This window comes from Chelmon rostratus, chromosome 6, assembly GCF_017976325.1.
Source record: "Chelmon rostratus isolate fCheRos1 chromosome 6, fCheRos1.pri, whole genome shotgun sequence".
NCBI classification, from domain to species: Eukaryota; Metazoa; Chordata; class Actinopteri; order Chaetodontiformes; family Chaetodontidae; genus Chelmon; species Chelmon rostratus.
In genome coordinates this window covers 29617656-29643396 of record NC_055663.1, presented here as the reverse complement: position 1 = coordinate 29643396, position 25741 = coordinate 29617656, and the positions used below count along the sequence as shown (strand labels likewise).

The 25741-nt window shown below is 42.3% G+C and overlaps 2 protein-coding genes across 2 annotated transcripts; both read left to right on the top strand.

Annotated features, from left to right (window-relative positions):
* Window positions 1–609: 609 nt before the first annotated feature.
* On the top strand, window positions 610–6356 carry LOC121608366 (peroxisomal succinyl-coenzyme A thioesterase-like). Its single transcript, XM_041939624.1, has 10 exons — window positions 610–805; window positions 977–1076; window positions 1154–1344; window positions 1580–1749; window positions 3670–3789; window positions 4555–4637; window positions 4731–4824; window positions 4965–5045; window positions 5944–6085; window positions 6217–6356. The coding sequence occupies exons 1-10, from the start codon at window positions 610–612 to the stop codon at window positions 6354–6356; spliced, it is 1317 nt and encodes a 438-aa protein (XP_041795558.1).
* Window positions 6357–11938: 5582 nt separating this feature from the next.
* LOC121608572 (peroxisomal succinyl-coenzyme A thioesterase-like) lies at window positions 11939–19616 on the top strand. Its single transcript, XM_041939902.1, has 10 exons — window positions 11939–12134; window positions 12241–12340; window positions 12434–12624; window positions 12995–13164; window positions 15906–16025; window positions 17525–17607; window positions 17805–17898; window positions 18766–18846; window positions 19202–19343; window positions 19480–19616. Exons 1-10 carry the CDS (start codon window positions 11939–11941, stop codon window positions 19614–19616), a joined length of 1314 nt encoding a protein of 437 aa, XP_041795836.1.
* The last annotated feature ends 6125 nt before the right edge of the window (window positions 19617–25741 follow it).

Below are 25741 nucleotides of genomic sequence, written 5' to 3'. Positions count from 1 at the left end.
TTCAATTGTAGAGCAAAATGAAAAAGACAAACAAAAGATTTCTGTGATTTTGTGTGTGTGCTACAGCATCGACTAAAGCCATTCAAATTCTGTTTATGCACGAAAGTTCATGCACATGTTGGTGCCAAAAGGTCAACAAAAACTTATTGAACATATATGATCATATTCAAGATTCAAGATTTCTTTATTGTCATTGAGCATGACATGTCAATGAAATTTGCATTGCAACCCCCGTGTTAGAAACACGATCATAAGAACGATAAGAAAGGTTATAAAATAAAATTAAGATACTAGAATAAAATAAACCAACATGCGATAAAAATATTCATAAGTGCAATAAAAATATACCAGAATATTTTACCATACCCTACCAGATATTTTTGCTCACAGAGTATTTTTGTGGTTTTATCTTATTGGGTGTGAGTGTTGTTTGGGTGGTGTGAAAGCATGAGACAGCCTGAAAGCTGGTGTCTCACACACAACAAAAAATATTGTCTGGTGAACTGAATCCACATTTCTCCTTCTAATGGCATCTGTCCAGTCAGATAGTTTTGAATTCATTGTTTTCCAAGTTTAGACATGTTAATTTATCTGTCAACTCAGTTCATGATGGACAGGAGACAGTATCGTGTGAAGCTGTCCGTCCAGCCGTCCAGAGGACTCGTGGATGAGAAGTTTATCATCCTGGTCCAGAACACTCCACCTGGTTTCCGGTTGACAATCCACGCCCTCCACAAGTGTGAAGATGGGCACAGCTGGGAGGCGTTCGCTCACTACACCGCCAACACCACTGGCAGTGTGAATGGTACATGGTTCAATGCCTAAACTTGGAAAATTCATCGAACATTTACTTTGAAATGTTTACAGGTATCGAAAAGCTTGTGAAATGTAGAAACACATGATTTAATAAAATGACGCCACTGCGTGGAAAGAACTTCAAAACGAGAAATCATTTTTCATGTCTTTCACTTTACAGTCTCCGAGGATCCCAGTCTGGGTGGGACATATTCTGGGGTTGAACAGATGGGTCTCCTGTGGAGCCTCAGACCAGTTCCAGGCAGCAAACCTGACCTTAGGTAGGCCAACAAGGATGGAGCTGTTCAGATGAATCAATTATTAGTATCAGGGTTGACTCTTTTCCTTCATCCCTCAGGTTGAGGAAGGTGAATGTCCAGACTCCCATGGTGGTCACAATATCAGTGTACCAAGGCCACCAGACTGAGGGCTTCATGGATCAGGTGCCGCTGGCCAGTACAGTGGTGGAGCGCTGGTATATGGCGCCCGGCGTCCGCAGGGTCCTGATCACAGAAGGCGGACTTACTGCAACCCTGTTCCTGCCCTCAGGTAAGACCAGAGGAGAGTCTGGAGGAAGAACATTCTGAGCAATGACCAATGGACTACCATTCACCATGAAAGTTAACTTCAGTATAGCTCGCTATAAGTAAGTTTTGACTGTGGGATTGTTGAAAAGACTCAAAAATGTTTCCATCACATGTAATCTCAGAGTGCAGGAACATCTGAAATAGACCCTATTGTTGTGTAAACTGAACTGTTTTTGGTGTTTTTAACTTGTTTCAAGGACTGGGACCTTTCCCCGGGCTCTTGGATCTGTGGGGTGGTGGGGGGAAGTTGGTGGAGTACCGTGCAGCGTTGCTGGCCTCCCACGGCTTCGCCTCCCTGGCCCTGGACTACTTGACACCAAAAATCACCATGGAAACTGGGAAGATGGTGGACAATGACTACTTTGAGGTGAACCCAATAAGCTTCTAAATTACAAAAAAATCTAATCAGTGTTCATTCAGAATACCTCAAACTAACTCAAGTATTTCGTGAAAACCTTGATATTATGGGAGAGAGCAGCAGAACTCCACAACACACTGGTATATTACCCCCTGTGGCCAACACGTTAGCAAACAGCTGCCCCCTCCACATGCAGCAGATGTAAAACCATATGGCATTGGTTTGTATTTTTGGTTCAGTGTTGGATCTCACCTGTTGATGTATGATCAAATATTATTGCTTTGCTTTTATTCCTCACAGTTACTGTTTCACCTCACCTCCTGACATTGACAGTGGGCTACGCCCATACTTACACAACTAGAGTAACATCCAGTCGCCTGGAGGACAGAACTAAAATGCACCGCAGTCAAATCGTTGCGCCCGGTGGAATCTCAGGTTTAGCCAAAGAATACAATGTCTGTTTTTACCAGATATCCTGCATATAACTCACAACAACCAAATTTGCTTTTTAAATTGCAAAATTCCTCGCAAAAAAATACAGACAAATAGAGACATGAGGCACCCTGAGGGTTCATGGACTGCAGCTTGCATACTGGTAATAGTCATTTTTTTGGGTGTGACATAGAGTCACATTGCGTAAGGATTGTGTTGAGTAGGTTAAAAGTCTTTTCCGCCTTTCCAGGATATATGTCTGTTATCTCTGTTAGTGTTTATGTGTCAATGAACTCATGAAAACTGGTTCAGAGGTTCATTCACCTTTAGTCAGTCCAGAGACTGAAGTGTTGTTCAACAGGTCCGGAGAGTCTGAACAGTTTGACCCACAGCTATTCTTGGAGTGACCTCGATGTGAACAATGTTTAATGCTCCTATCAGTTTATTTTTAGTTTAGTTATTATTTTGAGTACATTTCTACGTAAATAAGTTGAGGCTATTAAAAAAATGTTTCACGAGGCCTCTAGGGCTTTGATTTCAATACACAAAATCTTTAAATCAAAAATTAACCTCTGTGGTGTCATATAGTTAGATAGTTAACTAGATTCACAGCCTGGCAGCCGTATTAGTCTCAATGTGCTGCAGGTGTAAAAGAAAAGTTCAGAGAAGTTTTAACTGAAAGCAAGGCAAGGATCAAAACCAGAAGATCAATCAGACAAAGCAAACTGGACCAGGACCAGGTGATCAATCACAAACCTGGAAAACAGGCAGCATCAGGAAGTCAAAACTGATAAAGGTGTGAAAGCAAGGGCAGATGCAAACCAGCCGACCTCGTGGAGTACTAGTGGAAGTGAACCGGTGTGTACAGTAGACACTTGTGGGCTGATTACGTGTTGACTGGGAAGCAGGTAAGTGAGTGGGTGGGGAAGGTCAAGAGAGTGGAAACAGTGGGAGGGGGGTTACTGCAGGATCGAGAATTACATGAGAGTTCATTTGACAGATAGAAAGAATCAGTAAACAGCATGAATGTCATGATCTGGCCGGAGCTGGGGCAGGAGACAGAAAGAACTTATTTTACTTTTGTGGTCACTAAACCAAAGAAAACATACCTGACAGTCATTAACGTGAGTGCCCACCTTTAGTCAGCTGACAGTGAGAGGAAAGCTGAGAGTCAAAGACCCCCCCCCCCTCCCCAGGTTACAGCAGTCTGCTTCACATTGATGGACCAGCTGCCGAGACATGATGAGATCTGGTTTATGGGAACATGTTGCCAATGAGATGTCAGGTTTGAGTTAGGTAGTATAGCTGTCAGACACTGAGTGACGTCTAACACTGAATATTATATAAAACAACCAAAATACAGACCAGTTGTCATCATCGCAGGATGGAGACTGAAGCCAGTCTTGGTTGATATGGATGTTAATATAAAGTGTTCAGAGCCTGGCCTCTGTGTTACAGCTCTAACAGTTTGCTTTCTGACATGTTTTCCTGCTGCAGACGGCCTACAGATTCCTGGAGCAGCATCCTGAGGTCCTCGGCAGCAGGATCGCCATGCTGGGTCTTTCCTTTGGCACCAGTATGACCCTAAAAATGGCTGCTTACTCTAAAGTTATGAAGGTAAGATAAGAAGCTGAAAGCTACTTTAATCATCATGATGCGAAGTGACTCAACAAAATTCACCTGCTCGTCCTCATTCAGTGCTAGAAGCTTGGTGACGGTAACGACCTGTAAGGTGGTGCAGTCGCTGCCGGTGGGTGTGGCTACCTTTGCTAATAGCAAAATGCTAATGAGATATTTTGGCAGGTGAGCTAACTGAAAACATGCTAGTTAGCCAGCAACATACTACAGCTAGTCTCACAAAATAGCTGGCTAGCTACCAGTTGGTCAGCTACCAGTTAGCAAGCTAGCTAGCTTGATCCTGATTTGCTGTCATTAAGGACGACAGAGCATCACAGAGCTGTTCACACCTGCAGACTGACGGCCGATCCAACGGTGCTGTCGTCATCAGAAACGTCTCATCAGATGAAGCCTGAGAGGAAAGGACGTCCCATTTCATTGAAACTTGTGGTCTCGAGTCCTTCAGCCTTTTTCCTTCCGTATCTCCCTCTAATGTTGGAGCTACTAAGACTTGAGGGAAAGAAGCAAATGAGGGAAACAAGGAGGCATTGAAGACAAATGAGAAGCAGTGACTCGCTGATCAAAGTTCACCACCACTGAACTGCAAACAAAAGCTCTGCAACAGTTTACTGTGATCTGCAACTGATTCCACTGAAATGGACTGACTTCAGTCTCATATTTGTCTGTTTTCCACAATAGTTCTGCGTTACTCATTGGATGTGTGTGTGTGTGTGTGTGTGTGTGTGTGTGTGTGTGGTCCCTCAGCTCAGGTGTGTGGTGTGTGTTGGTGCAAGTCATGTTCAGCCCATTGAAGGATCTGTGGAACAAATACTGAATTTCTTTCAGAAGTAAGTTGTTCTGCCATCAGTATGAGTTGCCAGTAATGGAGTCATCATCAGTGAGACCGGTGGAAGATGAAGGGTTTTTTTTTGTCCAATCAGAAATGCTGATAAGACTCGCATCAACGAGGAGAACCAGGTGATCTATCGAGATCTACTGCTGCCCATCCCGACTGACCCTGCATTCAAAGTGGACGTGAGTATCACCAATGGATTCAGTATTTGTAGATAAATTTTGCTCTCTAGCTTTGAGTGATGTCTCAGAAATCCACAGATAAATGCTTCCACATGAATATTTGAAGGTGCTGAATGCTGCTGCTGGTTGTCTCTGAGCAGGTGGGACGTCTCCAGTGTCCTCTGCTGCTGGTTGTAGGTGAGGACGATCAGAACTATCCAGCGTGCGAGTCTGCCATGGACGTGAGTTTCCTCCAAACATCCTGTTGCAGGATTAAACTTTACTGAAACTGAATAGTTTCTGGGATATGTGGAATTTCAAAACAGCCAATATTCAATAAGAATAGGAAGTTGGACGAGATGCTTTAGCTTTCGGGACAGCCAGCAAGAATAGTAAAAGTGTTTGCACATATAATTGGATGACTCAACACAAAGCCTGAGGACGAGGCTGACTGACTGCTTTCAGTGAAAACTCTATAAAAGGGATAAAGGGATGCAGTAATCCTTGAAATGGAGCTGTGTGGAGTTTCTATGCTGGGTCACCCATTGATTCCCATTGAAAAAAAATATGGGACACATGCATCCACTCGGGAGAATTAAGAGAGTTGATGAGTTGGAGGCTACTGAAGATGGACAAGGAGGGGGTAGTAAGTCACTTAGAAAGAAGCACTGGAGAATGTGCTACAGTGTGCAGCTCACAATTTAAAGAAACAGTGGAAAAAATGGACAAACAGTTCCACTATCTCCACAACCAGTTCAGTACCACCATAAACTGGTGCCTGAAGCAATATCACACAGAAAATCTGTCATTGCCTCAAACTGTACAAGATGTATTGGGACACTGTCCAGTGACTGTCCCATGTTCAAAGTTCATTGGCCAAGATTACAGTCTACCACATACCCTGGTTGTCTTGAGGGGGAACTCATGTCCCCAACTCAGAACTCAGAGCTCAGAGCTACAGAAAGTGGGAAAACACCAGTCAGAACGCATTTTTGGGATTGGGAAATTGGGAAAATGGAGGATTTTTTGTTCTCTCTGAAGAAATGCCATGACTTGCGAGCACCGCACTCTGATATTTAAAGCGTGCAAATAAAGAAAAGACACCATCTGACATCATGAGATTTTTTTCTGGTTTTCCAGATGAAGGACATGATGCAGCGGGCAGGGAACGACCACCTGCTGACTATCCTGTCGTATCCGAAAGCTGGTCACCTGCTTGAACCTCCGTACGCGCCGCACGCCCGATTCGGTGCCTTCAGAACAGTCAACAAACGTGAGAAGGGTAAGTTGGCCTTCAGACCTGGACCTGGACCTGACAGAAACTGAATCTAAAGTTGAATGATTCAAGGTGTCACAATCAGGACTTCGGGCTTGACTTCTGATGGATGTTTCAGCTTCCTGTTGTCTTTGCAGTTGTGGCTCTGTGGGGCGGAGAGACGGTGGCACATTCTCACAGTCAGGAAGACGCCTGGAGGAAGACGCTGGACTTTCTGAGGGAGAATCTGTACGGCAGCACAAACCCTGGTGCAGCTTCATTCTGCAAGAACAACTAATGATTATCAGAGGTTCAGGACGTGAAAGTCTCATTAATTTTTCCCCACAGACAATGTTGAAGCACTTCTACAGCTTGATTTGACGTGAATAAGTGAAAATTCGATAAAAAAAAGTTTTCAGAAGAGATTTAAAAGAAGATACTGATTTTGCAAGTTTGAATTTGTGGGGCAGTTTTTCAGCGTTGATGTTGCCTGAAAGCTGTTGATACAGTCAATAAAAATCTTTGAAATGAAGCAGTTCATGGGGCAGTTTGCTCTAGATTTGAGGTAACAGAGATATATTTAAGTGCATGTTGGAGTCCGGCAGGGCTGCCCTTTGTTTCCAGTTCTGCTCATTACTTTTATGGACAGAATTTCTAGGCGCAGCCAAGTGCCAGAGGGAGTCTGATTTGGGGACCACAGGATCTCATCTCTGCTTTTTGTGGATGATGTTGTCCTGCTGGCTTCTTTGAACCAGGACCTCAAGCATGTGTTGGTGCGGTTTGCAGCCGAGTGCGAAGCAGCTGGGATGAGAATCAGCACCTCCAAGTTCGAGGCCATGGTTCTCGACCGGAAAAAGGTCGCTTGTCCCCTCTGGGTTGGAGGAGAGCTCCTGTCTTAAGTGGAGGAGTTCAAGTATCTTGGGGTCTTGTTCACGAGTGAGGGAAGGATGGACGGTGAGATTGACAGGCGGATCGGTGCGGCACCTGTAGTAATGCGGCCGTTGTACCGGTCTGTCCCTCACTTGCACCTCATCTCACATCTTTTCAATAACAGTGGACACAAACACACTGGTAGATGATTATTTGGCAGGATTACCATTTTTGATGACTCTCACCTTCCAAGTTTGAATGTACTGCACCCGCCAGTGTGGCACCATGTTAATTTAAACACAAGATACTTGTGCTCAAAAAGAGGATTCATTCTCAGTGAAGAACCTTGGACCCCTAATCTGCCTCTATACCTGCCAAAGAGCAGTGATTCCTAACACGTCTCTGGGGGTCATCAGGTGGAAACCTCCCTTCCCGGCTACTTTAACTGACTTTAACCTCTTCTCCTGCTGGATTAGGCGTGCATGTCCTCTGCCTCTCCTCTCTAGAACTTCCAGAATTCACCTGCTTCCTTCTCTCTTCAATGCCTGCGGCTAAGCTTCTCAGCACCTGATTATGCCGCCATGTATACCGGCCTTATGATAAGCTAATTCTACAACCTGACAAAATGTGCTTTAAACTTGCTGTACCTGAGCAGAGTGGGCACGATTGGTCGCCCTGTACCCAGAGTTGTAAGCTGTCCCTATCAGAAATTTAATACGGCCTTCCTCCATATTCCACAGGTCCCTCCAACTAAGTTTGCAATTATTGTTTAATGTACAATTTAATTAATTGTGATGTCTTCAGTTATCTTGTGTTTTCCCACCAACAGTCCAAAACCCAAACATATTGAGTTTACAATGATACAAACCAGAGAAAAGAATCAGTTCCTCAGACTGGAGAAGCTGACACCAGAGAAGAGTTAGAGGGTTTGATTGATGAACGACTCAGTTGATTAATCCGTTATCACAATGTAGATAAATTGTCTTTGTATTGATTCATAAATTCTGACTGAACCATTGTGATGTCATAAGATTAAAATACAAAGTGAATCAAATTCCCGTGCACACATTGACTTCAGTACAAACACAGTCAAAGCATATTGGTGTTATGTTGTGGTAAACTCGTGAGTTGAGAGCTGAAGTCATGACCTCATTCAGCATTTCTTTCATCTTTCTGTTTGAAAAAAATTGTGTAGTTTCTGTCTCATTCTGTCTCATAGTAATATATTTATTTTTATTTTCTGTATATTTGATTATACATTTGATAAGTTCTCTTTCTCAACTCAACTCAACTTTTATTTATATAGCACCTTTCATGCAATCATGCAGCCCGAGGTGCTTCACAAAACAGAATAAAAAGACATCAAGAAGGAAGCAAAACAATAAAATGGCAATAAAACAATAAAATGGCAATAAAAGCAAAATGATGAAATGGTGATAAAACAATACAAGAATAAAAACAGTAAAAAAAAAAAAAAAGTTGAAATAGACTCGGGCAAAAACAACAGTGTTTTGTCAGCCTGGGTTATAACATTATTCCAAATTAAAAGCCAGATTAAAAAGATAAGTCTTCAATTTCCTTTAAAAAATACAGAGAGAGCTCGTCATTCTGATGTCAAAAGGTAATGTGCTCCACAGTTTAGGGCCAGAAAAACAGAAGGCAGCTTCACCTGCACTTTTGTGGAGCATATATGCCACATATGAAGAACTTTCAAAATAAAAGCAGTAGAGGACCTCAGTGTTCTGGCTGGTACATAAAATGACAGAGAATTTCTTATGTATGGAGGAGCGAGGTTATTTAAAGCTTTGTAAACAAATAAAAGAACTATTCTGCAGGAAACAGGGAGCCAGTGTAGTGTTTTAAGGAGGGGGTTGATATGATTGATTTTCTTTGTTTTTGTCAGGACTCGTTCTGGACTAACTGTAGTTTTCTTGTGGACTTAATTGGCAAACCAGTAAAAAGAGAGTTACAGTAGTCCAAACGGCTAGTGATAAAAGCATGAATGAGCATTTCTGCGTCTTTCTGAGTTAAAAAAGGTCTGACCTTTGCAATATTTCTAAGGTAAAAAAAGATGTTTTAATGACCTTGTTAAAATTAAAATTAAAAAGTCTAAAATCACTCCTAAATTCTCAACTTGAGTTTTGATATGACTGCTAAAACCACCAAGCATTGAGTGCAGTTTTTCTCTTGCTGCTATGGCTCCTATTAAAAGAATTTCATTTTTTTTCTTCGTTTAGTTTTAAAAAGGTTTTGCTCATCCACACATTGATGTCAGAGAGACGATGCAGCGCAGTGGGGTCAGTCGGTGAGATAGAGATGTACAATTGAGCATCGTCAGCATAAAAATGGTATCTGTCTCTCTGCCACTGTAGCACCCAAATTTCTCCTCTGGGGATCAGCAAATGATGTTACACCTGAATTTATGTTTCCATGGGAGGAGACTGAAGATGAACTTTAGACGGTCAATAAGGATTCAGCCACAGTCTTTGTTTCCGGACTCTGTGACGAGTACAGACAAAAACCAACAGACAGACAACAAACCCGGAGATATCAGCTCGCTGGTCTGTTCTCACTCTGCTCGGACAGTAAGTGCACTTCATCCATGTAATTAAAGGGATAATGATGTAATTTGGGTAAGAAATGAGATGTTTTTGTGGATCTTATATTCAGAGGTGAGTACAGAGATCCAGATGATTAATATATTTTGCAGCACTCTGTCACCCAGTAGAAACAACTTCTCTGACTCTGTAAATAACCGATTCTTCTGCAGTTGTGTTAGCAGAACTAATACAGAACCTCGGAGGCGACAAGGCCGTAACTTTTTTTCACACAGAGGCGTGCACGCTTTCGCACTGGTGATGCTGTCCTCCTGCCCGACGGCATTTCAGTGCTCAGCCTGGTTGGAGCACTAGTTCTCTGCTTGTGTGCTGCCCATCAAGAACGTGCAGTTAATGTGGCGATTACATTACAGCTGTGAAATTTTTAACTCATTGATTGCATTCAGCTGTAGAGAGCCTTTTTCAGATTTCTGATTGCTAGAGAGCTAAAGATACAGAACATTAACATCGACTAGAGGACAAAGTTCACCTAAACTTGATCTACCTTGCCAGTAACTAGCCAATATTTATCAGCTTACCTATTAACTAAATGCTGTCTCAATTTTCTCCATTAATATTTGCAGTGCTCAGCCTCTAGGCAAGAAAACTGGCTGGAACAGGGTTGATGTGAAACTCTTCTGCAGTAGCTATTTGTCTTGTACCTACTTAACCCTGATCCACATGTATATGGATATTTTGGAAACAGATGGTTTACCCCTCCTTTAAAAAAATATTTGTCTCCACAACCTTTACAAAACATCTTCATGCTCACATAATGCAGAAACAATTTCAAACACTCAAACAAATTCAAGGTGTTATGGTGTATACCCGGACGCTTTCTCAAGGGCAGACTCCAGGGCAGATGTCCCAGTCTCTCATTCCCACATCCCTCTAAAAACCCACCATTGCACCAGTACCAAAGATCACTGTCATGATCCGCGTGGCTTTTGTTGATTCTCCTTTTGTGTTGTCATAGTCTCTTTTTGTCACGTCCTGTTTTATTTTGAAGGTTCATATTATGTTTCTTCTTTTGCTTTACTTCCTGTGCTTTCCCGCCTTTGTAATATTCTGATTTGTTTCGCCTGCGTGTCCTTGGTTGTCCTGCCCTGTGTATTTAAGCGTGTGTCTTCCCCTCAGTCTTTGTGAGGTTGTTGTCTATGATTCTGTCCCATGTCATAGTGAGTGTTTTCCCTGTAGTCTTTGTTCATGTCCATGCTTTGTTCCTAAGTGTTCCTAAAGTCTGTGGATCCCTGCTTTGCCCTGTATCTTGTGTTTTTCCTCGTCTTGTCTTTGTTCTCTAGCCTTGCCACGTATGATGTAACTGTTCGTCCTGGTTTTCTCGTGTTGTCTATGTTCCCATGCCATGTTTCTTGTGTGTTGTCTTAATCTTTTGCCAAGCCACGTTCCCAGTAAGTGTTTTTCTCGTGTTGTCTTTTGTCCATGAGCCATGCCACGTTTCTTGTTTGTCCGGTGTTTCCCAGTGTTGTCTTCGTTCCCCGTGTTTAGCCCATCTACCAGTGTGATTGTTTTTCTTAGTTCCCTGAGTTTCGGATTTTGGTTTCCTTCAGTCAAATTAAATTGAACCAGACCTCCCTCATGTCTGCATTTGGGTTCAATCCTTGTTCCTGTGAGACCCCTCACTTTCTGACAATCACTTGCCCTTGTCTAGAAGACTACCGTCCAGTGGCACTTACCTCCGTGGTCATGAAGTGCTTTCAGCGGTTGGTAAAATACCACATCTGCACCTCACAAGCCAGCATCCTAGACCTTTTCAGTTTATGCAGAGATCCAACAGATCACTGTGCAGAACACTGTGTATAATATGGGTTTCCCCATGAAAGGAAAATCCTGTTCAAGATTAGATGATTAAAGGCATGAATACGGAAAACATATTTTAATATTTGATTAAAGGTAAGACGGCCACACAAATGTTTCAATGTTGTATTTTCATGGATATTTCAGTCTGTCATAAATGTTCAATTGTCAAGCAAAATGAAAAAGACAAACAACAAAAGACTTCTGTGATTGTGTGTGTGCTACAGCATCAACTAAAGCCATTCAAATTCTGTTTATGCACGAAAGTTCCTGCACATGTTGGTGCCAAAAGGTCAACAAAAACTTATTGAACGTATATGATCATATTTTTCATCACAGAGTAATTTTGTGGTGTTATCTTGTTGGGTGTGAGTGTTGTTTGGGTGATGTGAAAGCATGAGACAGCCTGAAAGCTGGTGTCTCACACACCAACGCCAGAGAGTTGGTAACCTTGGAAAAACAAAAAACTTTAAACTGAATCCATCATTTTGCATTGTTAGGAAAGAAACTTTTTTCCCTTGAATGACATCTGTCCAGTCATATAGTTTTGAATTTTCCAAGTTTAGACATGTTAATTTATCTGTCAGCTCAGTTCAGGATGGACAGGAGACAGTGTCGTGTGAAGTTGTCCGTCCAGCCGTCCAGAGGACTCGTGGATGAGAAGTTTATCATCCTGGTCCAGAACACTCCACCTGGTTTCCGGTTGACAATCCACGCCCTCCACAAGTGTGAAGATGGACACAGCTGGGAGGCGTTCGCTCACTACACCACCAATGCTACCGGAACTGTGAATGGTACATGGTTCAATGGCTAAACTTAGAAAATTCATCGAAAATGTCTCAGAAAACATTTTAAGTTTTCATGAAATTATGGAATGAAATCATGTCTTTCATTTTACAGTCTCAGAGGATCCCAGTCTGGGTGGGACATATTCTGGAGTTGAACAGATGGGTCTTCTGTGGAGCCTCAGACCTGTTCCAGGTAGCAAACCTGGGCTCAGGTAGGCCAACAAGGATGGAGCTGTTCTGATGATATTAATCAAAACTGCATCAGTTTTTGGTAACATACTTGACTTTTCCCCGTCATCCCTCAGGATAAGGAAGTTGTACATCCAGACTCCCATGGAGGTCACAGTCTCGGTCTACCAAGGCCACCAGACTGAGGGCTTCACTGATCAGGTGCCGCTGGCCAGTACAGTGGTGGAGCGCTGGTACATGGCGCCCGGCGTCCGCAGGGTCCCAATCACAGAGGACGGACTTACTGCAACCCTCTTCCTGCCCTCAGGTACAACCAGAGGAGACTGAGCAACAATGGTGCGGGGGGTGTGAACGGTTGTTTGATTTCCGAGCCGGGGTGGTTGACTGGTGTTGATGTGGTCTTCTCAAACCTGCAGTAGAATGTATTTGATGGTTCTTGGCTGTGTTGGGGTATGGTCTCCTGCATTTGGTAATATGTAGTTGTATTATAACGTCAGTATAGTGTACTATGTTCGTAACGACTGGTCGGTACTGTTGGAATAACCGAGTGATAAATGAGGGCAGCAAACACTCAAAAAGCTTTCCATCAAATGTAATGTCAGAGTGCAGGAACGTCAGAAATAAACACTACAGTCGCGTAAACTGAACTGTTTTTGGTGTTTTTAACTTGTTTCAAGGACTGGGACCTTTCCCCGGCCTCTTGGATCTGTGGGGTGGTGGAGGGAAGTTGGTGGAGTACCGTGCAGCGCTGCTGGCCTCCCACGGCTTCGCCTCCCTGGCCCTGAACTACTTGACACCAAAAATCACCATGGAAACTGGGAAGATGGTGGACAATGACTACTTTGAGGTAAACCACAATAAGCTTCTAAATTTCAAAAAAATTAATCAGTGTTCACTCAGAATACCTCAATAATGAACACCATAACACGCTGACATATTACCACCTGATAAGGTAGCTGTGGCTAACACGTTAGCAAACAGCTGCCACATGCAGCAGATATAAAATCACGTGTTGCTTTTGACTTGTAGTTCAGGTTCGGATTCCACTTGTTCATATAGATCAAAATGTATCATGCTTTTTATTATACTACCCACAGTAACTGTTTCACCTCACAAGAAGCACAGAAAGCTATTTTTTTGTAAATCCCAAGGTGACGTCTCTAAATGTCTGATGTCTCTCGTTCCAACTGACCAAAAGACCAAAATCCAATGATTCATTTCAAGATTCCTTTATTGTCATTGAGCATGACAGGTCAATGAAATTTGCATTGCAACCCCCATGTTAGAACAAGATAATAAGAAAGATAAGAAAGATTCTAAAATAAAATTAAGATACTAGAATAACATAAACCAACATGCAGTAAAGATATTTGTAAATGCAGTAAAAATAAACCAGAAATGAAAATATACTAAACAATAAACAATGAAATATTCCAATGAAATGTACCGACAGCAGCTGAAATACACTAAAATGTTTAGACTGAATGCAAATGGCTGACCATTTAGTGAAGTGTGTGTGTGTATTTAAAAGTTAAGTACACAGAAGGTGCAGTGGTTCACAGTTCTCACAGTCTCTCACTGCAGTGGGGGGCTGCTGGGGGTGATAGCTCTAACAGTTCTGGGGAAGAAGCTGTCCCTCAGTCTGTTGATGGTGGTGCGTATGTTCCTGTACCGCTTTCCTGATGGAAGCTAACTTAGCATTAGCCCGTGGTGGGATGTAGACGCCCACAATAATAAAGGACGAGAGTTCTCTAATGACGGGGATCTCCTACTGCCTCGCCAAGGACCAGATACTGACTGGATCAGGGTCAAATTATAATTCTTTGCCTAATTCTTAACTCTTAATATTATCACTTATAATCTTAAAAATTCTAAGTCTTAGGAGAGATCAGCTTTTCTTCAAAAAATGCACAGAGTCTGGAAAAAGAGTCAGAGTCCAGAAGAGTTGAGTCCAGGGAGCTTTATTCTCTTCACAGATCAAAAAGCCCAGGCAATTCCTGCCAAAAATGCCCAAATTCTGTTCTGCGCATCACCTTTTATACACTTGTCAGAGGGCTTGGCCACACAGTTTGGCCACATCCTTTTTATCAAGTTACATCTTTACACTGATTTTATTGGTGTTTACATAGAGGGGGGTCTTCCCCTTTAATGCATAATTAATAATCTCTTGCCTAATTTCTACTGGTAATTTTCCACTGTAGCCTTTAGGGATTTTCCACTGAGATCCCTCTGGCCTCAGTATCTATTGGGATCTTAGGAACTTTCCAGATTACTGCTTTGTTCTAAGTTTAGCAAGTTATCTCTATTCTAGTGTTTTTATTGGTGTCTAGCCAACTCTTAGGACATTTTTTAAAAAGATTTATATAACAGAACATAGGCCAAGCAAAACAGAGATAGTACTAACTAAACAGACATACGACTCACTAAGTAAACAGAGATTTCACTAAATAAACATAGATGTGATTTCTTAAGTATACAGAGTTAAGAGTAAAGAAACATGTTCAGAAATCCTCTTCATGTGTCTGTCTCCCTCATGCCCCTGAGCACAGAGTGAGCACAGAGTGAGCACAGAGTGGACAGAGTGGAGTGGCACAATCTTGTCATGTAACCCTCAGATCTGACACTACACTAACCAGCTTGAACAGTCGGCATTTCACCGCCAGGTATTCCAAATCAGGAGAGCAGAACGTGCTGACGGTGCGTGTGGCTGTACACCAGGCATTGTGTACATACAGCGCCAAGCCTCCACCTCTGCTCTTACCTGAAGCTGCAGTCCTGTCCGCCCGGAACAGAGAGCGCCCCGTTATCTCTTCCAGGTCTCGGTGACAACGGTAACACAGCTGTCCATCCGGCGAGAGACTATCCTTTGACGGACCTCGTCGATTTTGTTGGCGAGAGACCTGGGGAGAACCGGTCTGTGAGGGTTAGCTTGTAGCCTAGCACGCAAGCCGGCTCTCTTGCCACGCTTTTGTTTACGGTGTCTCCTCCGTCTCCGTGGCAGCAGCGGGGGGATGGTGGTGGGCTCTGGGGTCCGTAGCAGCTCCGGTGGAATAAAGTCCAGTTTAGGGGGTGTGTGGAGTCCGAACTGTACTCCAAAGTTTCACAGTTCAGACCTGCTGAACTGTGTCAGAGCTTCCAGAAGAGTAGTGAACGTGGAAACAAGTAAAAACAAACCAACAAAAACGGAAACATGGAAACTACGAGCCGGAGGACCAGAGGAAAATTAATCAGATTTTTGATAAAACTTAACTCCTTAACTGGCTTGAGCCAGGAGAGATGAAAGGAGATATGGATGGTCGGGGGGAGAAATGTGTAATTCAGCTGGTATTGCAGAATAAAGTTACTCATACTTGTTTTTTGCTATTCCCCAACCCTGGGATATAGAGTGCGGCAACTGTCGAAGTAGCCTTAAATACTTTGTCCCCTATAATAGTGAGGGCAGTCTTGGTCCATGCATGTTAATATAAAACAATATAAAGGATGAAAATTCACACAAACGAAAAACGAACGATATCACAAAGTGTTCAGAGCCTGGCCTCTGTGTTACAGCTCTAACAGTTTGTTTTCTGACATGTTTTCCTGCTGCAGACGGCCTACAGAGTCCTGGAGCAGCATCCTGAGGTCCTCGGTAGCAGGATCGCCATGTTGGGTCTTTCCTTTGGCACCAGTATTACCCTTAGAATGGCTGTTTACTCCAAAGTTATGAAGGTAAGATAAATAGCTGAATGTTACTTTCATCATCTTAACATAGCTCAGTGAAGCTCTGAATCATCAGTTGAGTATGTGGTCAGACCAGGTAGGTGACTCAACAAAATTCACCTGCTCATTTAGTAGTGAGTGCGAGAAACTTGTTGACAGTAATTTCCTGTTGGGTGGTGCAGCGTCTACTGTTGGGTGTGGCTTCCTTTGCTCATAGCAAAATACTGCTGAACTATTCTGGCAGGCAAGCTAACTGGAAAAAAAGCTAGTTAGTGGTAACATTCTGCCACTACTCCCACAAAATACAAAATACTGGACAAAAAAGCAAACAGTTTAACTACACAGCCTACTTACCCATGGTACAAGCACGAACATCAAGGAGAACTGACCAAAGTCAACTAAATTAGGCTCCGCTCCCAGTGGGGTTTGCAGCCATGTGGAGGACTATTAAACAGTTAATGTGCAAACTGAAGTCAATGAAAGCAAATAATTTACATTTTTTAAAAATGCATTAAGCCGCAAACCTGGCGAGGATAATACGTAACCACCTCCGTCACCTGGTGAGCAGCGAGCTACACTTTGCATATCGACCAGTTGACTGTCACCTGGCTGCACGGACCATCGACTACGTCACCAACAGACCGCAGTATGTGAGGCTTCGAGACTACTCGAGACTCGATATTCGAGACTACACAAGTAAACATCCAGGGTTTGAACATTGAGATCGTGGATGTACAAACACCTGGGTGTACACCTCAACAAAAAAACAGGACTGGTCAGTGGTCTGCTGGGGCTGTGGAAGCTCTGAGAGGGACGGAACGAGACTCAACAAATGGGTCAGGAGGGCTGTCCTGGACTGCCCTCAGACTGTTTTTGCACTGATGTGCTATATTGTTTTTCTACATTGAGTGTTCTACCTATCAATACATACTGGGTTTCTACTGTGACATATTTATCACTGTGCAATAGCATAAATGCTGTAGTCACTTTATCCGTACCCACCATGTACAATTTCTGCCCAAGTACAATTGTGCAAAAACTGCGAAATTCTATAGAATTTCTTTTGTCTTAGAGTTCTTTGTGGCAATCATTTTTTCTGTTTATATAGTTATTTGCATAAAATGTACTTTTTTTGTGTTTCTCTAAAGCCATGAAGCCATTTCAGTGAAAGGGGTGTTCTTGAGTCCTTCAGCCCTTTTCCCTGCGTATTTCCCTCTAATGTGGAAGGTACTATGACATGAGGAGAAGAAGCAAATGAGGGAAACAAGGAGGCATTTAAGACAAATGAGAAGCAGTGACGAGCTGATCATTTTTGTCAATTTCATGTTAAAGTTCACCAAATTGTAAACAACAGCTCTGTGGCAATCGAGTTTGTTTCTGCTCAGAGTTTTGGCTTCTCATGAAGCTCCAAGCTCATGATCAGAGAATGACAACTGTTAGTGTTTCCCATTTTTGTCTATTTGAATTCTATTCTAAATGTGTGTGTGTGTGTGTGTGTGTGGTCTCAGCTCAGGTGTGCAGTGTGTATTAGTGGAGGTCATGTGCAGCCGATTGACGGGTCTGTGAAACAAATACTGAGTTCCATGGACGTGTAAGTTTATCTGCCCTTACTCACTTGATACACATGTATACTTGAAGTTCATTATAATGCATGCTACAATGAATTAAAAGCTGAACAACTGCTAAGACTCCAAAGTTGTTTCTGAAGTAAGTTGAGTCATCATCAGTCAGAATTGGGGAAGATGAAGAAATTTTCATGATTTTTTTCTTTTTTTTTTCTTCAATCAGAAACCACAGGAAGATTCGCTTTAATGAGCAGAACCAGCTGATCTGGAGAGATCTGCTGCTGCCCATCCCCACTGACCCTGCACTCAAAGTGGATGTGAGTGTCACATAAGACAATAGAGCAACTTCTCATAATCTAGAATCCAGTACAGACAAAATGGAAAAATGACTTAAATGATAACTTTGGTTTTTTACAACCTGGACCTTATTTGTAGCATTAAATACGACCATTTACTCACCCAGACAACTTTGGTGGCATTTGGAGTCGTTTTGAAGAAATTAGCCGCAGAGGAGCGGCGCGTATATCCGTATAATGCGAGTACTCGGGGCATCCATGCAGCCTCTATATAACGCATAATCTGCGGAAACTCGTTCATATTCCAATATTTAGTTATGATATGCTGGTGCTATTCCCCTCTGAGCCGGCGGTCGGCTAGTTTAGCCGCAGAGTCAGCCGTGTTGTGGCTGGCTGCTCGCAGCGCCCGGCGTTCGGTAATGACATCATCCACGTCAGAGGTAGTTGCCTAGAGACGCCGGATGTTGATAACATGCCACCACGGGCTCAGAGGGGAATAGCACCAGCATATCAGAACAAAATATTGGAATATGAACGAGTTTCGCCGCAGATTATATAATTGTTTTGCATTGTTGTAGTATTATAGTTTGTGGTGACACTAGTTCTGTTGGTCTCACACACAAAGAACACTATTATTCTGAAGGGACAGCAGGGGTAAGGTTTCCGGTTTTGGAAAGCGGAAGTTGTTGTTAAAAACTTCGAACTTGGAGGAAGCTGTGAAGTTTTTGTGGTGTGTGGAGTCAAATAAATTAACAGAGACTCAAGCTCACCTCTCGTCTCCTTTTATCGACTTCCACAGTATAAACATTTTGCTCTCGAGCTTTGAGTAATGTCTCAGAAATCCACAGATAAATGCTTCTGCAGGTGATGTCTGCTGCTGTTTGTCAGGTGGGACGACTCCAGTGTCCTCTGCTGCTGATTGTTGGTGAGGACGATCAGAGCTGGCCCGCCTACGAGTCTGCAATGGACGTGAGTTTACTGACACATTAACGTCCCGTGTGAATGACGAGCTTGATCCAGGCTTGAAGTTCCAGGTTTCGTGAAAAGCAACATTCTGGTCCTGGACTTTTAACGTCAGGCGTTAAACTCACAGTAATGAAAAAGAATTTATTGAGACAACCAATCTGTCGAGATCCCCAGAATACAACAGAAAATACTTTGTTATGAGAAGATTCTATATTTCAATCAATGTAAGATAGTATTTCTTATATAACTAGTATTAAAAATACATTCAGAATTGGAAATCATATCAAAGGAGTGTAAATAAATAAAAAGGAACCATTTTACAAATATGAGATGAGTTTTTTTACTTCCTGTTTTCCAGATGAAGGACATGATGGAGCGGGCGGGGAACGACCACCTGCTGACTATCCTGTGTTATCCGAACACCGGTCACCTGATTGAACCTCCGTACTCTCCACACTTCCAAGTCAGCACCTTCATATCAGTCACCACAAGTAAGGAAGGTAAGTTCCCAGACCTGGAAGCATGTAGACGTGAAAGGAACGGTTCTGAAAGTGAATGATTTGGGGTTAAGATGACAAAATCTGGGCATCAGGCTTGAGTTTTGACCGATGTTTCAGCTTCCTGTTGTCTTTGCAGTTGTGGCTGTGTGGGGCGGAGAGACGGGGGCACATTCACGCGCTCAGGAAGACGCCTGGAGGAAGATGTTGGTCTTTCTGAGGGAGAATCTGTATGGAAGCACAAACCCTGGTGCAGCTTCATTTTCCCGCCTGTAACCAAGGCAACAACTAGTGATGATAGAGCATTAGAGGTTGAGGAAGTGAAAGTCCCATTCATTTTCTACATGGACAATGACACATGATCACAGTTGGAGCATGGCTTGGATGGAAGTTAAATTTTCCTGGTTTAATCATTTAATCAAGTGCATTAGAAAATGTCTTGCACTATTGGTCATAAAATGTATTTAAACTGCACTTTTTAAAATAGAGATCACTGAGTGCGAAGTAAGACAACCTGCATACACACATGCAGATAAACTCTGAAAACAGGCAAGACGAAGCCTTTCAATACAATTACATTACACCAGAAGTCTTTTATAATATGACAATGATTTTGCAAGTCTGAGGTCTTCTCAAAGACTGTGCAAGTTGATACGGACACAAAAATACAGAAATGCTGTGTGAAGCTAGGCCGTGAGGTGCTTCAGAAGTTATTCGTCAGTGTAGAGACATTAAGAGTGGCACCATGTCTTACAATTTTGATCGTTTTTGATTCATGCCAGTTTGAAGAAAAGTACAATCATCTAAACACGAGGAAATGAGAGCGTGTAGCTTGGATTCAGTGTCTTTGCAGCTTAGAAACAGAATTTATATAAAGCAAGATTTGACAAACTTGCTGATATGCATTTCAAAATTAAGAAAGGTATCAAATAAGACATCTACGTTTTTTACAGAAGTTTTCGTGTCATTGGAAAAGATTTTAGCTATCTCAGCAGCTTGTCAGAGCCAGTGATAAGGATTTCAGTTTGATCAGAGTTTAAGAAAGTGAGCTGATGTTTGATAAAAGTTTAAGATACCAGTCTGTCTGCATAGAAACGCATCAGGAGAGAATTTGCATTTTGGTTAAAAAAAAAATGGGGAAGCTAAAGGAAACCAACAAGTCTGTCTGCGAAACAGACGTACGAAATGTGATTACTCAGACGCAAATCTGGTGGGCACAACATTATCCTATTGGATCATTACATCATCAGGGAGACATCCTGTGGGAAACATCCTGTGTTTCTGTGCTTAGTAACACTAAAAGTGAAAAGTTTGAAATTGAATCCAGAGCAGGGAAACACACACTGAATGTACACTCAAATGTAAATTGAATAAAAGACAAGTTTGTCTCATCATCTTTTATAAAAAGGTATCTCACAGGAAATAAGATAATTTCCACCAAAACCACATCCAAGGAGGAGGAGTTGAATAATCTGACATCTGATGGAATGAAGGCCTGTGGTAGCGTTCCTTCTAACAGGGTGGACTCAGCAGTCTGTTACTGAAGGAGCTGCTGAGGGCCCCCACAGTGTCATGCAGGGGGTGAAAGAGGTTGCCAATGATGGATGTCAGCTTGGCTAACATCCTCCTCTCACCTACATCCTCAGTGGTGTCCAGAGGACAGTCCAGGACAGAACCAGCTCTCCTGACCAGTCTGTTCAGTCTCTTTCTGTCCCTCTCAGAGCTTCCACAGCCCCAGCAGACCACTGAGTAAAAGACTGCAGATGCAACCACAGAGTCATAGAAAGTCCTCAGTAATGTCCTACATACTCCAAACGACCTCAGGCTTCTCAGTAGATGGAGACGACTTTGGCCCTTCCTGTACAGGGCATCAGTGTTGGTGGACCAGTCCAGTTTATGGTTGAGGTGTACACCAGGTATTTGTACTCCTCCATCTCAATGTCCAAGTCCTGGATGCTCACCGGTGTAGTCTGTGGTGCTTTCCTGTGGAAGTCAATCACCATCTCCTTGGTCTTGCCAGTATTGATGTGCGGGTGGTTCAGTCCACACCAGTCAATGTAAGTGACGACTTCCCTGTATTCCAAATCAGTTGGTGGTGTCAAAACAGTCCCTCAGTGCCAAAACCCAAACATACTGAGTTTACAATGATACAAACCAGAGAAAAGAATCAAAGCCTCAGACTGGAGAGGCTGACACCAAAGAAGAGTTTGAGGGTTTGATTGATGAACGACTCAGTTGATTAATCCGTTATCACAATGTAGATAAATTGTCTTTGTATTGATTCATAAATTCTGACTGAACCATTTTAATGTCATAAGAATAAAATACAAAGTGAATCAAATTCCCGTGCACACATTGACTTCAGTACAAACACAGGGAAAGCATATTGGTGTTATGTTGTGGTAAACTCGTGAGTAGAGAGCTGAAGTCAGGACATGCTGTTGAGAAGGCTCTGTTCCAAAGCTGTGCTCTTTAATTAGTCACTGGCTCCTGCAGCTATGAAATAGCTCAAATTTCAGCCTTTCTCAATTGTCCGCTGCTTCGCCATACTTTCTCCTAGAGACTTCATTCAAACTTTAAAACGTAGATAATTTTGTCGGCTCAAAATGAACCTCTGCACATTTTTTGATATCTCTTACGGTTTTCGAGCTATGACCATCTGAAGACCATAAAGTTTCTCAAAAAATGCTCAAAATTTCTCCCCCTAGAGTGGATGACATCATCACTTAGAGTGAAAGAGCCAGTGAGAAATCGCCTGATTTTTTTTTCTAAAATTGCCATAAAATCCAAACGGTAAATAGGAGACACATAATTTTTGGATCTTTATGTCGACAAACCTTTCTTCTCTCATCAAAGTTCAATTTTAAAGGGTTAGCCCCCACCAAATTTAAATAAAGAGGGATCTTGCAACAGCTGCCCCGCTCTGCTGCTCCATTTAAACCCATACAATCTCCTGTTTTCTGAGTCGTAGCCTGCCGGAGTGTGTCTTTTTAAATCGACCATTTAGTCATTTTTCTAAAGAATATCTGGACATAAAACACACGTACATCTGGCCCAGACTTGTCCGCATCTCACAGTGTAATCGGTTTTTTGATAGCAGCTACGGTTTTGTCACAATCACAAGTTGTTCGGAAGAAACCGACAGCGAAAAAGCCGCTTTTCAAGGGAAGAGTTTAACAGTTGCAACTGTCATTTACACACACACCGGTCAATAACCCACGCACACACATCTGCAGGACAACAAGCCTGAGAATGATTATCTTAACGAGCTCAGTCAAAACAAGGGCATTGTTTGAAAACAATCTCCATCCAACAAACAGTTAAACTCAGCTTCAGAAAGCTCTTTGCCAAAGAGGTTGAGACAGTAGTCACACAAATGCACACACAAAAAGGGCTAACCAACAGCTAAAAAGTGATTAAAAACAAGCACGTCAAAACTGAACAGGAACAGGTAAACAGTGGGAGAGGTGCAGAGGTAATTATCAGCAGGTGGGGCAGAAGTTACACAGGCACACACGCACACACACACACACACACACACACACACATTCAGACACATATATACCATACACATCTCCATGTCGGAACTGGTTGGGCTGCTTGTGTAGTTCAAGCAGACACACACACAAACAGACGAAGACACACACATACGCAGTCACACACAACGACAGATACATACACCCACACACAGCCCTCTTGTTAATGCTGTTAGCTCTATTAGCGCCATTAGCTCTGCTAGCTCTATTAGAAATGTTAGCACCGTTAGCTCTGTTAGCGTGAGTGCCGTTAGCTCTATTAGCGCTGTTAGCTGTTGCAGAGGAGAGAAGCAGACACAGACAGCTGAGGTGATCAACAGAGACAGACAAGGAGAAAGCAACAGAAACACTGGCACTGAGAGGGTTGAAAATGGGAATTAATACTTTTTGAATACTTTTGATTTATGATAAGTTTGAAGTGGTCCCTTTTTTTTTCCAGAGCTGTAAATGTACACATGCATGATCTTTTCTGATAGGAGTTAGTGTTTTGTCACAATCCGCGGGTGTTCGGGAGCCTTCCACCGCAAAATCTGGCTGAACACACAAACCCAGGGTTGCCAGGTCTGTGAGACAAAAGCAGCCAAACACCAACTCAAAACCAGCCCCAAAATACCAGAACTCAAAATATGCCCATAAAAATCTGTATATGTTGCTTATAAAGTCCAACAGCATTACTATAATTGCAAAATGCACAATAATATCTATAAAATAACACTATAAACATTAAAGGTAATTTCACGAAAGTTATTTCACCTGTTTAATTTACAGTATATCAGAACTTAAAATATAATATGGGATACCTTACTTCAGCTCAGACATTCACAATGTTTTAGTCATATACTTACAGCAAGTACATATGTAAAAGGCTGTTTATTTACACATAAAATTATGTCCACCACTATTGTTATTCTGCGCGTTTCTTCTTATTATTATTATTATTATTCGGGACACGGGGCAACGCACCGAGTCACTGGCCCCTACAGCTATTTCATGGCAACCTCTGAGCTAAAGCCAGAGCCACAGCTGGGACCAGTTCATTAATCTGGGACTGACTAACTCTGATATCTGCTGTTTATACTGCTGACCCCCACATGCCCACACACACACACACACACACACACTCTGTGTGTGTTATAGATACACACAAAAAGTTATAGATACACACACACACACACCAGTGTGCACATTCCTCCCCCCACTCACAACAAAGGTCATTTTATGTGATTACACACACACACACACACACATACACACACACACACATGCACGCACATACCGGTAACTTGATTACAGAGATACACACACACAGAAGACTTAATGTGATTACAGCTCCTCAATCATTGCTCAGTGAAAGATGATCATGTCTATGTTGACAGAGATGGTTCCCCCTGCAGTAGCCTCCCGGGTCCCTTTCAAAATTTCCCAGAGGGAATTTTCTAGTTAGTAGTGCAGTTACAAACGCCTGTGGGATTTTGAATGAGCACTTCTTCTGGAACAGATCCTGGAAGTGGAGTTTAAACATTAGCATTAGCTTATATTAGCTGGAGGTGCAGGTTGTTGTCCTGGCTCTGACTCTGAATATTTGATAAGTTCTCTATCTGTCTCTCTGCCACTGTAACACCCAAATTTCTCCTCTGGGGATCAGCAAATGATGTTACACCTGAATATATGTTTCCATGGGAGGAGACTGAAGATGAATTTTAGACGGTCAAATAAGGATTCAGCCACAGTCTTTGTTTCCAGACTCTGTGACGAGTACAGACAAAAACCAAGAGACAGACAACAAACCCGGAGATATCAGCTCGCTGGTCTGTTCTCACTCTGCTCGGACAGTAAGTGTACTTCATCCATGTAATTAAAGGGATAATGATGTAATTTGGGTAAGAAATGAGATGTTTTTGTGGATCTTATATTCAGAGGTGAGTACAGAGATCCAGATGATTAATATATTTTGCAGCACTCTGTCACCCAGTAGAAACAACTTCTCTGACTCTGTAAATAACCGATTCTTCTGCAGTTGTGTTAGCAGAACTAATACAGAACCTCGGAGGTGACATGCTATTTTTTTTAAAGCATGTGTAGGTTTACTGATTCGTTGTTCGATGTTTCTTGACAGGTAAAAACTCTGCAGCTGAATACTGTATCCACCACAGAGGTTTTATGAAGGGCTGCCATAGTCTGTTTGTAATGTATGTTGTCTCCTGAATGTTATTTATTCCACATTTCTACAGAGGTAGTTTTCTCATTAGATGCTGAAAAAACATTCAAAAGTGTAAATGTAGTCGCCACCTTGAAAGGAATTGTTTTGGGGCAAAAAATTCACCTGAGTGGTTCTTCTCCATACCTCTCCACGTCTGCACCAATAACCCAGATTGTCAGTGTCATAGACACTTGACAATTCAGTTCAGTTAAATTTTATTTATATAAACTACAGCATCTCCACTGGCTTGCGAGATTGCGAGAGAAGATTCCAGGCACAAATATGGAAAACATATTTTAATATTTGATTAAAGGTAAGACGGCCACACAAATGTTTTAATGTTGTATTTTCATGGATATTTCAGTCTGTCATAAATGTTCAATTGTCAAGCAAAATGAAAAAGACAAACAACAACAAAAGACTAAACAACAAAAGACATGCTACAGCATCGACTAAAGCCATTCAAATTCTGTTTATACACGAAAGTTCCTGCACATGTTGGTGCCAAAAGGTCAACAAAAACTCATTAACAATACTGTATATGATCATATTTCTGCTCATAGAATAATTTTGTGGTGTTATCTTGTTGGGTGTGAGTGTTGTTTGGGTGATGTGAAAGCATGAGACAGCCTGAAAGCTGGTGTCTCACACACCAACGCCAGAGA